General features: G+C 54.7%; 2 protein-coding genes across 2 annotated transcripts in view; one reads left to right on the top strand and one right to left on the bottom strand.

Moving 5' to 3' along the window:
• Window positions 1-2860: 2860 nt before the first annotated feature.
• Window positions 2861-12223, bottom strand: PSMA5 (proteasome subunit alpha 5). The gene is made up of 8 exons (XM_026036110.1): window positions 12135-12223; window positions 10117-10243; window positions 8862-8929; window positions 8005-8112; window positions 7844-7902; window positions 6810-6912; window positions 5584-5670; window positions 2861-3137 (listed from the first exon to the last, which is right to left on the bottom strand). Exons 2-8 carry the CDS (start codon window positions 10163-10165, stop codon window positions 3060-3062), a joined length of 552 nt encoding a protein of 183 aa, XP_025891895.1. The 5' UTR covers window positions 10166-10243; window positions 12135-12223; the 3' UTR covers window positions 2861-3059.
• SYPL2 (synaptophysin like 2) overlaps window positions 12148-12325 on the top strand; it is a 5361-nt gene continuing 5183 nt past the window's right edge. Inside the window, exon 1 of the mRNA XM_026036072.1 lies at window positions 12148-12189. Coding sequence (XP_025891857.1) covers window positions 12148-12189 — 42 coding nt within the window. The remainder of the gene's footprint in view (window positions 12190-12325) is intronic.

The raw sequence follows: 12325 nt of genomic DNA, 5'->3' as shown, positions 1-12325 counted from the left end.
CCGCCCCCGGGCCCGCCCCCGGGACCCGCCTCGCCGCTCCGGTTGGAGGCTGCTGCTGTCGCTCTCTGCCATAGCAACGGGGCTGAGCGCCCGCCTCCGCCCCTGCCTTTCGATTGGCCGCTTYGCTTGTCCGTCATGACCGGGCCACATCTCTCCGGCTCCCGTGAGTGGCTGGCTCGCTGCGACGCCCCTTGCGCGACCGCCCCTCCCTCCGCCGCCCCGCCCCGCAGCCTAATCTGCCTAGCGACAGGTTGGCGGCGACCCCCGTCATTTTCCGATTGGCCGAGGCGGCGGGCACGCTGGGAAGCCCCGCCCCCTCTCCCATTCACAAAGCGGGGGCCGTTGGGGGGGAAGGGGCCCAGGCGTCCGGGGGGCTTCCCCCCCTTCCCCCTCCCCCCCAATCCCGGCAGGGAGAGCAGCCCCCATCGCTGTCAGCCCTCTGGAATGCCCCGCCAAGGAGGGGCCGCATCCCTATGGATSCTCCGTAGGAGAAGGGAGCGGAGGGGCCTGGGCACCCAGCTTCAGTCCGGGGTGCTCCGGGCGCCGGCRGCTGCGGGCTGGGCTATCTGCAGGAAACGGGGCGCAGGGGAGGCGGCTCCGCGCCCGGCGGCAGCAGGAGGAACGGGAAAAACCAGCCTCTCCTCCGCCGGCCAGACCGGCTGCTCCGGAGGCCCTGAGAAGCGCCCGGCCGCAGCGCGAGGCCGCGGCGTGAGCCCGGCGCCCCGCTCGCCGCCGCTGCACGCGGCTCCGCTCCGAAACRGCCCGGGAGCCTGCGTGGGAAGCCGCCTTCCCCGAGGTGCACGGCAAGGATGACGCTGGAGCTGGGGCGAGGGACACGTCTGGGGATCGGTCGCATCGCCGAGACCTCGCTGACTTCTTCAGGAGTTGGGCTTCCGCACGTGCAAAAGGGATTTTACTCTGGCTGCTGTGTCAGGCTTCCACCTTTCTTTTTTTCCTTTTGCCAGGAAAAACAGAAAATCCGCGAGTCTGAGGTATGAGAATCTCAAGGAACCGGATCTCTGTGAGGAGCAGCGTGTGTGGCCTTCGAGGAGAGCACCTGGGTGAGGAGAGCAGAGGCCGCAGGGCGCTCGTCCAGRCTGCGCGTGCCCAGGGCTCCGTGACGCCCCGAGCCCTCAGACCGCCCGCAAAAACCTCCAGCTTTCAACTCGGCCTCCACAGAGCCAAGACAGAGGAGATGCAAGGAGCACAAAGCCGCGATTCTCCGAGGAATTGGCCCCCGTGGGCTGATGCCACCCGCGAGCCATGTGATTGGGGAAAGACAGAGAGGCCCGTTCTGTGCCGGCGCGGCGCGTGGGGAAGAATTGGCTTTTTGTGCTTCCTGGGACACAAACAAACCCGGGAAGGGCCCTAGCTCCGGGCCCGGCAGGTTTCTTCATGGGGCAGAACAGCTGGATGCTCCGCAGCTCCGTCGCCAAAGGACAAGCAGGAGGACGTGACCTAGCTTTGAATTAACGCAGAGGTTTAAAGTACTTAGAAGGGGCTTATTCCTTGCGTGTCACAGCAGCTGCTACCAGCGCGAGCTGAGCTTAGTGGATGGGTTTATTAGGGCAGCAGCCCAGATAGCATCTCCAGCATGTTAAATATTCCAGGCAAGCGAGCTCCACCCTGGGGCTTGCTCACCTCCCGGCTTCCCACCTTCCTGAGGGATGACGGGCACGGAGAGGGAGCCGGGATGGCAGTTCCAGGGCACCGAGTGCAGGGAAAGTGGAAGGACTCGTTTGAAGGCTTCAGGGAGTCTCACCGAGGGGCAGAGCCCACCACGGACTTCATGTATTCCCTCACCTACGGATGTAGGTGCTGCGTTCAACTAGTGCCACTAAACTGAGCTCTCTCCAACAAGAGGGCGACCCTCGCAGCACAAAGAGTGATGGAGATAGATGGTGTCCAAGATCCAGCTGCCTTCCAGCCTCTGAAAGCATTCAGCAACAGCAGAAGAGGGGTAAAATAATGGCATTTCCATGCTACAAAGCAGCTGCGATGGGTTGTGTCAGCCTGCAACTGTTTGGCTTTGCAGCAAAGCGCCTGCTGGAGGCCGGCAGTCAATTCCTACCTCTGAATTGAGGAGAAAGTTCTCAATTTCTGGAAAGCATCCCCGCTTAGGAGGCGATCCCTGCAGCAGGATCTCTCCTTTCACGGAAGAGTCTTGTTTTGTTCAGGATGAAGCTGCAACTTCTCCCGCCAGGCGCAGCCGTCGCGGCAGCTGCGCTGACCAACCTGACCAACCCCATGGTGATTCTGCAGGAAGGGACTCGGCTGCTCTCCGCTTAGGTCTCTMTTCTCAGCACCAGTTTTCAGTACTTGGGGCTATTTCCAGGACAAAGCTTCCCGTGGGGGTAACTAGAAACAAAAGCAACAGGGCCCATTAAACATGTGAGCAAAAGGTCGCTGGGTGGAAGGAGAACAGTTTCAAAATTAAGTGACACTTGCCCCCGTCACCAGGTAAGRGGCTGTCCTCAACCGCAGAGCTATTGCCCCCTCGGGGAGCGCTGCTCTATGCCACAGTCATTGCACCTAATTCCAAGCTCCCACGCCGAAGGAAACACAAGCACCATGTTTGCTTCAGGTAGGAGCAGACCTCAAAGTCTCATTTATTTCAAGACTCCCATTCAAGGCTCTACGTCCCGGCGGGATATGAGCCACGTTCTCCACGAGAGGGAGACCTGCGACCGGCCCGGGCAGCCGCAGCTGGAAGGGCGCCGAGAGCCCCAGAGCCCACGGCCGCCCTGGCACACGCGGTCTCGCCCTGCAGCGACTTCAGCAGCAGCTTTGGCCTCCCCTGCTTTTCCCTCAGCAGTTGAGCCCTTCCCCACCTCACACCTCCGTTACGAGGAACCCAAGATAGAGTAACAAAATGATTTATTCTCATTTCCTCTTATTGTAGAGATCAGTTATGTACAGAAACTGTAAAAAAACCTTAAGAGCCTTCTAAGAAGAGCAAGTACAGATGCTGCTGGAAATAAAATCACAGGTACTGGAAGGAACCGAGTGTCAGTTCACTTCGACTGGGGAATGAGCCTTTGGGGGAGTCCCTCTCCTTTTCAGATATCCTTGATGACCTCTTCAAGCTCCTCTTTCGTGTACATGTGGAACTTCATGCCCGGCTCCACCGTGGCAAGCTGCAAGAGAAAGAGCAAGGGGTTAAGGGTGCCGGCGCGCGCGGGSCGGCAGCAGGGGCAGGAGTCCCGCAGACGGAGCAGCTGTTGCTCCGGCCCGCCTGATCTGCCAGCCCAGCAAGATCACTGCACCCTGTAACACGCTCTTTGATTCCCCAAAATAGCTGCCTGCTGCTGAAATAGCTTTTAATTGACTCCTCTCCTCAGAGCAGCAGCAGGGAAGAGCTCCCGGGCTCTGCCTTTGCTGGYGGCGAGGAGAGACCCGTAAAGTCGCTCCTGACAAGCGTTGGGAAGGGGGCTCCTCGGTGCAGAGGTCGCTGCCTCCCGCAGGAGCTGCCCCCGAGGAGCCCTCCTGTTCCGCAGGAACGATGGGCACAAGTCCTGTTGCACCTTGTTCTCCTTGCTTGAAGGGACAAAGCAAAACGCTCCAAGGGGATTGGGAATTAGCTTGGGGATATTAAGGCAGGGGAAAAAAGATGCCTGGAAGCGCTTTGGTCATCCAACGCTGACAAATAAGCAAGTCTGTCCCTACCATGGCCCACCTGATGCCCTGTGCAAGCAGGCCAGGAGCTGGAAAGGTCTCTTAGAAGGCAAAGCCCAAAGGACAGAGCTGGGGGACAGAACAGGCTGCCGTGCCCCTTGGCCAGGACAGGGAGCCGAAACGCGTCACAGGGCGAGCAGCGGAACAAGAGGCACTTGAAGAATTCCAGCAGCGGGGCAGGAATGTAGGTGGGACCTTAGCTCACACCTCACTGGGCACGAAAGCCCACAAGAGCAGCAGGAGAGCCAGAAGGTGCAGGAACCAGCCTGGATGCTGCACATCTCCACTGCCGACACCTGCACGGGATTTGTGCGAGTCTGGGCCAAAGATACTAGGTCCAAAATGAGCCGTGAGCCTTCAACACCTGGCATCAACCACCCAAAGCAAATCTTGGAGATGTTGCCTAAGCAGCTCTTCCAGGTCTGCTCTTCCTGTGCACTTCCTTTCTCCTCATGGACCAAGGCTTTACTCAACCACTCCCTTACAAGCCAGGCTGAATGGAGAATCCATTAAGTTCATTAGAAGTGCAGYGTTGCTTAAGGCTCCCAAAGTTTGCTGCCAAGACTTTCCCAGGACCTTTCTTTTTCCTGCTAAATGGAAAAACCCACACAGGAGAGGGAAGCAACTGGAGTAAAGCGGAGCTCCACGTACTTCTTAAAGGCTGGAAAGCAAGAGGAGCTACTTCAGGTAGAAGTAGCTTTCACTCACTTTCAACGAGTAGGGTGGACTTGAGTCAACAGAGACCTTTTAATCCTCAACACATTCTCCTCATGCTTAACCCCGAGACGATTCCTCAATTCGTTCAGAGCTTTGCCAAGCACAGTTAAGCCCAGTTAAAAGGGGACATGACATAAGGATACTGTACATGTTACTCTGTTTCTTCACACTGTACTACCAGTCTTCCAGAAGGGACCTTAAGGTGATCAAGAGAGAGCCGAGCTGTGCGTGACGGGAGCGTATCTGCAGCAGCAGCAGATTTCAGCAGGCTGGTATTGATTGCAGAGAGCACCTCGAGTTTTGGCCGGCTGCTCCTCTTTCCCCATAAATGGGGTCACTTGGTCACAAAGAGGATTCCCAGCAGCAGGGTTTAATTAAGAGGCGTGTTTGTGGGTGTATGGACCTTTAGACTCTTCAGGAAAAGGGTCCCCGGGTCTCAGAGGAAAGGAATGGGAGAAGAGGGGAAGAACAGCAGCTCGGCAGTCAGAATGACATGATTTGAAAAGGTCTAGTGTCTCATAACCTGCCAGAAATAGAAGCAAACACTACACATCAGCTCGTTCATCTTCCATTATAACTAACAATCTCAATGGGTTTCTAACCTTTACTCCCTCAAAAGGGGGGTTAAGACTCTTTGGATGGAGGCTGAAGGGGACAGGTAGAGCTATGCGCTCCGGGAGATTCCCGGGATGTCCCGGAGCTGCATGCCGGGCCAGGCGAGCGGGCGGTCAGCGAGACACGTTCGTTCCTGGAAGCACCACCAGGCTTCGCCTCTCCGCTCCTTCTCCCAGCGGATTGTTGGCCCTCATCCCAGACTGAATATAGCAAGTGCCGAAGCTGGATAATTTTCATTCCTTCTACTATTACAAATACCAGGGGGGGAAAAAAAGAATGGCCAAAGCCAGAGGTGGGGGAAATAAAAAAAATACAAGCAGTCCTGCTGGCACCACAGGTTCWCCCTGCCCACTGGGCCCACGTAAGGCCAATAGCGAGCACAGGCCCACGGATCCCACAGGCCCACGGATCCCTGGCCCAATCCAGGGAGCCACACGGAGCTGCTGGTGCGGCCATTCCCGGGCTAGCCCAGGTGGGAACCTCCGGAGCGAGACAAAAGCAAGAATTCCATTTTATCTCAGACATCCGCGAGCCAAAAGCCACCGTGCATCGTACRAGCTGTCACAAACGGGTTACCTCGATGTTGGTTGCATTCAGTTTCTCCTCCATAACTTGTTTCAGGATGACAAGGGAAGACTTGATGGCTTCTTTGAGCGTCATTGACTGTAAAACAAAGAGCGCAGTAGCTGTATTGTTAGTGCTCGCACAAATACTTGTTGTGTTGTTACCCCTGTGACTCCCGAAGCTGCTGCTCTTACTCCTGTGCTTCTCAAATCCTTTAAGCTGCCGTTGGCAGCAAATTTAAAAGCTTATCAGGTTCTCTACAGTATCAACAAGAGATCAAAGCACGCYATTCAGGCCAGACAGTGACAATTGCAAAGCTGGTGACTTTCTGCTTCTGGGCAACATTTTACAAAGCTTAAGACCCGTTAATCTTGACCACACAAACCTTGCTGCCAGCACCAGGATGCGAGGGTTTATTGCCCCTCAGCAGTTACTGTTTATAAAGCAGCCCCCGAGTAAGGCRGACTCCTCCTGGCAGGAGGCTTCAGGCTGCAATAATGTAAATCCCTGCACGAGGGGGAACTGGAGCTAGAGGCTGTGCAACATTCGCAGCGGCAATCACTGTGTTTGCAGTACGTTTGCACTTGGAGGATGGTTAATGATCACAGAGCGCAGAATTGAGCCCATTCTGCCTAAGAAATTAGGTTATTGAGCTGGAAGACTTCAAGAGACTCAACASCATTAATTATGCTTTTCATTACAGTGTTTGACTTCTAACGACGCAGAACTGACGGTTCCCCCCCTTGTGGTAGGAAGAAAGTTCCTTTATGGACTCTTAAATAGGACAGCGACCTGCGGCACAAGCGTTCTGCTTTGAGCACAGTGAACCAAAGCCACCTGCTTTAGCTCCATACGCTCCAGGCTTCATCCATACTGAGCTCTGATGCTGACAGTGTCCATATAGCGATCTTTTATTTATAGAGTACTTCTTGACATGGACTTAATTATCACCCACCAGAGGGGGGTACTGGCATCTCGGGCGCCAGTCTCATATTCCACGAAACCAGCTCTGCAGTTGCAGCCCAGTGGGAAGCTGCTGCTAGTCCTCCTTAGCATAAAGGTCCTCGACCGAACAACTAAACGCTGACATCTAATCACTGCGTCGAGTGCCAAAGGCCAAACCCAATCGCGACGTGCTCAAGAAAAGCCTTAGGAATCATTTTGGGGTAAGGGAATAGTGGATCCCCATCTCTAGGGCTCTGTGCCTCGCACGATGTCGAGCTCACTCCAGCTTTTACCTTATGGTAAACCTCTTGCAGAGAGCTCTGCGCGCCTTCCGAGGCCGACCCGATCGCTCTGGCATCGCACTGAACAAAGGTCCCCGACGGGTCCATGTGAAACCTGCCGGGACACAGGCAGGTGAGCGAGCAGCAAACATGTCCCCATTTTACGCCGTGACTGCGCAAGGGCTTTTCCAAAGATCCACAGCAGCCCCACGGAGCTCCCTGCACAGCTCGAAGCTGGGGAAGAACAAGGGCTCCTTGGCGAGCAGAGCTCGGAGCCGCCGCTCGCAGCCTGGAGCCTCCTTCATTACCCACAGTGGCCTCAAGGGACCGCTGTGACTAGCGCAGCGGGTCTCTCCTGCTGGCATTTAGAGGAGGAGAACGTGATTTGAAGAGTGCCAACATGTCAAAAGGCACCTGCAGACCCAAACACGTAAGCTAGGAGGGCTGTATACTCCTGACATTGCTCTCCGTTCTCCTAACGGGAAAAAAAAATCTTATTTTCTTTTTCCCCCCTTTTAAAACCCAGCGAGCTGTCACTGCTATTCCTGGGAGGCAGAGCACTGGGAGACCTTATTGGGCTGGCTCTGCGGGGCCGTTTCCATGTGCAGGAGAGGCCGAGTTCAGGTTACAAGCGCTCCGCCGCCTCCCCGAGGAATGTTACAGCAGGCTCCACATATTATGTTACCAGCGGCTCTGCTAGCCCTCTGCAGAAAGGTAAGAATAAACTAGGGAGAAGCAGAGCTTTGACTCCTCTCTCCTGCCTAGGAGGCCACCTAAAGAGAAAGCAGTGAGGATTCACTGAAGATGGGACAGCCTGGGCAACCCCGAGCAGGCTGTCGTGCTCATGCTGCCGCAACCCGCAGCAACCTGTGTGGGTTTAAAAGCAATAACAGTCAYGGCAGGTACATAATGGGATAAGCCCCAAGTATTTGGTGTATGTAAATTAATAATAAATCCCCAAATCAAGTTATTCGAAAACCGCCTGAGAAATTTCCCAGTTTAAAGCTCTTGCCCCTTCCTAGAGGTGGCAAGAGAGYTGGACTTACAGCTGCGGTCCTTTCTCATCAACTCCTCCGAACAGCAGCGCGACGCCAAAGGGACGAGACTGCAACAGAGAGCAGGCAACACGTCAGGCAGGACGGGTGACAAAGGGAGAGGTGACAGGGGACAGGCGGCAGGACGTGGCCCGGGCACCCCCGCTACGCACCATGGCGCCAGGGTCCGCATCCTCCTCCCCRAACTGCAGCGCGAGGTTGGACACGGCCTGGGTCACGCTCTCCACGGTCATGCTTTCGTTGTAGGTGAACCAGTGATTCTGCGGGAAAATAAAACATGGGAATGATCATTTCTGTCCCYTAAACTGACGCCACCTGGTCAGATATTCACACAGCAGCCTAGMTGATGCCCACACAGGCTTCAAGACAACTTAATTCCAGCCCCCTCCTCTGACARGGCTCAAGCACCAGATAAAAAGCACTGAAAAGAGGGAAGTGCAGAACAGGTTGAGAASCTCGCGCAGAGATGCTAGCTGAGACACCTTGGCTTTGAGACACCAACAAGGCCAGAGCACTTTGTCCCAACAGCCCAGGATCCCTCTTCTGAAGGGACAGAATTACTTGATTCTTTAGAGCTAGGAAAGGTGCCAACAGGCAGGAAAGTCCCACAGGAAAGGTCTTTGCTCTAAGGCATRGATTTGTACCTGAGACCTTTGAATACCTGAGGAAAGGAATAATTTTAAGGGGATGAAAATATCACCAAGACAGTCTTTTGTCAAAACTAAGTTGGCCACACATGATCTTCCCCATTTGCCGCAACTGCCAGTCTTAAGAGCTTGCTCCAGCTCTGGAGAACCTGACCTAAGATTCCTACCAAATGCTCACTGCTAAAGAGAGGAAAAAATATATAGGAGAACCCATGTGTTTGTTCTGTAAAAGCCCATAAGGGAAGCCAGGCTCCCCAGGCACTKCCCACTGCAAACTGGTTCCTTTTCTTCCTGTGTCAGAGACCCGAGATGCCCCTAGGACTTGGTGCTATTGCTTAGGGAAGAGAAATGCCAAGTCTTACCTGAGTCTCCACTCTTGCTTTATCAATTAAAGTCTTTGCATCAGCTATTAAGCCACTCATGGCACACCCTGGAACACCAAGAKGGAAATCATGAGTCATCTAATTGGCTTCCCTCACACTGCCCTTGCCCAGACTTCCCCAAACCCACTGGGAAATACGGAATGTTCGTATATGTCTCATTCCGTGACAGCTCTAAAGGAAAGCGGGAACGCATGGTGATGCTGTAAGGATGGCAGCTGGGAAGCATGGGAGCACAAGGGATTTACTGAGCAGCACGAGGCTGCACTTCAGCACCTCGAACTGCACCCACWGGAGTGGGCACAAAACTGAAGGACAGAGAGAGACCTGAATTTTTCCAGCCACGGCTCCCATCCATCCCAGATCCAAGTGAGTTGAAGGAGACACTTGAAGTCTTCCAGGAGAAGCCTCAGGCAGAATCCCAACCAAAGGCAACTTACCCACCCTGTCCTGTGGGGACCAGCTGCACGGCCCCCAGCTAGGGGTTAGGAGCAGGTTGGAGAAAGGCCAGCTCAGAGGTGGCCTAGCAGAGCGAGGCAGCGGCTGCACAATGTTATGGTTGTGGCTAAACCCAAGTTTAGGGAGCAGGGCTAATTAAAGGGCATGGATTGCAAGTGAGCATTCCTCACTTGCTGGATGCACTGTCCAACACGAGCAGAAACGTTACTGCGCACCCAGGGGGACCCTCTCACCTGCCATGAGAAGGGCAGGGCTGCATCAAACCCCAAACTCCCATCAAACAGGAGGAGGGCATTAGATTCCTCAGGCGCTCCCSAGCCTCCATGACTCACACCATCAGCACGAGGGTTTCGGAGGTCTCCTGCTCTTTAATTGACCTATTTGGTAATGAGCCCCTTCCCGGGCCCCCTCCCGGCGCAGGGGGTACAGGCTAACATTAGTGCTGCAGCAGGAGCTGGCCTGGAGTCAAGCCTTTACATTGCAGTAATTCCCTGTCCTCCCAGATCTAAACTTGGGATAAGCTTTCAGAAGGGAGGTCATACAAGGGGGTGGCGGGGCTCAGCTGCCGCTTCCTGCTCCTGGAACTATGTCCCACTGGCCTGGAGCCTGGAAAAGCAGGGAGCAGAACCTGGTGCTCACAGGGAGGGTCCAGCGCTCCCTCTTATCTCGGCAGGGCTGCCTACAGGAAAGGCTGGTCCTGAAATACAATTTCTGAACCTTTTAGGGCACAGCACTTTATTAAATACATCCCCAACCTACCAAAAAAGGCGCTTCTTACCTATGTGGGAATCTATTTCTACAATCTTCTCGATGCTGCTGGGCTCCATAAGCGGGGAGGTGATTCTCTTCTCCACAGCCAGGCAAACGCCCTCCGAGGTCTGGATCCCGATGGCCGTGGAACCAAGCTAGGAACAACCGCACAGTTACAGGCGCCGCACGGCGACCACGGCACTGAGGTGTTTGGCACCACACCACGTTATTCCTAGGGGCTTGTTTTGGAGGCCAGCATTACATAACCTGTGCAAAGCTGCTGGGTGTAATAAACCCGGGTCGTTTTGCAAACCAAACTGAATAGAAATGTGTTAGAGCTGGAACCAGGAAGCTGGAGAGGTCAAACCACGCATCTTTCCTGAGTTCATCAGCACGCGGCAACGCTGCTGTTAATTATTAATCTCCCCTCTGAGAGATGTCAATTTCTACAGATTAAAGTTTTATGAATTCAAAATAATCTATTTGGCAAGACAACAACGAAATTTTAAAGTCAGACTTTGCACAACAGACATAGTCCTGCCTGTATCTCTACTTGTGCATTAGCCTCTTTCTTCTAGTTAGCTCTTTTTCTTCCAAGCCTCTTCCTCAGAATTTACAGGTGTGACAGGAGGGTTTTACACACAAACACACATGCTGCTTTTGAGGTGACAATCGCTACTTCAGAAGAGAGCTGAGGCTGCAGGGAAAAAGCACCAAAAAGCAGGGAAGAAGCTTCCAGTTGCAGCTACAGGCGGTTTCCAGACGTTGCCCAAGGGCTGCCACCCTTCAAGCACCCAGCTGAGCACAAACCTCGTGTGACAATGGGATCCTCACGTCATTTCAGGTGTCTGTTTTTAATAAATCYATCACACAGCAATAACAGCTCCCCCTAAGACCCCAGGCAGCACACCCAGGGTGCCGGGAAAGCTGCAGCGTTTGCGTTGGTGGCCTTGGCACCTGGTCTGGAGAAAGAGCAAAGCCGGAAAGACGCCAGACTGCTGCTTTCGCGGAGGTGTTTGACTAAACAGCACAGCGGCATCATCCATTTAGGAGCTGTCCACAGCTTCAGCAGCAGCAGCACTGTTTCTTTAGCCTCTGTRTTTAAGCAGTGTCCCAGTGAAGATCATGACTACAGGGAGAATGGAGCTAGCGACCCTCCTCCCAAGCCAAACAGGCCCGTTTCCAGCTTTTCTGCCTCACCTCTCACATTAAAAGCCTCTAGATCCCTTTTCCTCGGGTTTTATCCTGCTCCCAATGAAGTCCCAAGTGCTCAGGGACATAAAAAAAAATCCTCAACTTTTATTTGAACACTTAATGCCCCAAAAGAGCCCATCAGCCCTGCAGATGTAGGTTACTTGGCTCATRGGCTCTCTCGCCTTTAGCATCAGGTTTTAAAATTCACCTGAGCAAAACGTGACCAACTCTCCAAGCTACAACAGCAGCAAGCTTAAAATATATATGTGTATGTGTATATATATAAGGTATTAATGAGAAAAAGGCTGCTCTGTTTTCTAGGAGCCTCCGTATTTCTAACACGGAGGGACYAGAAAGCCGCGCTGCGTTAGCTCAGGAAAGGGGAGAGAAGCATCTCTGAGAGCCGCATTTTTGGATCATGTTGGTTTATGGGGTCGGTTACTGTAGGCAATGCTGTCCTGCTTCCCCCTGCCGAGGTGCGAACTCCTCGGGAGCTACAAGACAGGAGAAAGGAGCTGCGGGGAGCAGAGCTGCGGCCCAGCTCTCGGGGTAACGGCCGCTTGCTTGAGGCCAGCAGAGAGCTGCCAAAAGGCACGTGCAAGAACAGCACCCGGCCCAGCAGGCAGCTCTGCCCAGGCTTGCGTATTCCCCTTGGAAATTGGCCAAATCCTGCTTTACTAGAGAAAAAACAGAGCCCACATTGACACGGCGCGTCCCCGCTGGGCGGGTTTGCCCTGTTTCTGGGTCCGGGAGGGCTCTTTGCGCCCCTCGTCTCTGCGTTCCCGGCCAGGCAGAGGCTTCCCGGTGGCGAGGGGCGTCGGGAGGGCAGCGCRGCCGCCGCGCTCGCCGTACCTTGATGGCCTCGATGGCGTACTCCACCTGGAAGAGCCTCCCCTCGGGGGAAAAGGTGTTCACACCCCTGCGGGGAGAAGGGAGCGCGCGTCAGAGCGGGGAGCGCGGCCGCCGCGGAGGGGGCCTCGGGGCGGCGGCGGCTCCACATCGCACGGGGCGGCCCCGGTGCGAGCGGAGCACGAAGCCGCCCT

This window comes from Nothoprocta perdicaria, unplaced genomic scaffold (assembly GCF_003342845.1).
Source record: "Nothoprocta perdicaria isolate Ctin4 unplaced genomic scaffold, notPer1 scaffold_170, whole genome shotgun sequence".
Lineage (NCBI taxonomy): Eukaryota > Metazoa > Chordata > Aves > Tinamiformes > Tinamidae > Nothoprocta > Nothoprocta perdicaria.
The sequence above is the reverse complement of the archived record's forward strand: the minus strand, read 5'-3'. Positions and strand labels throughout refer to the sequence as shown.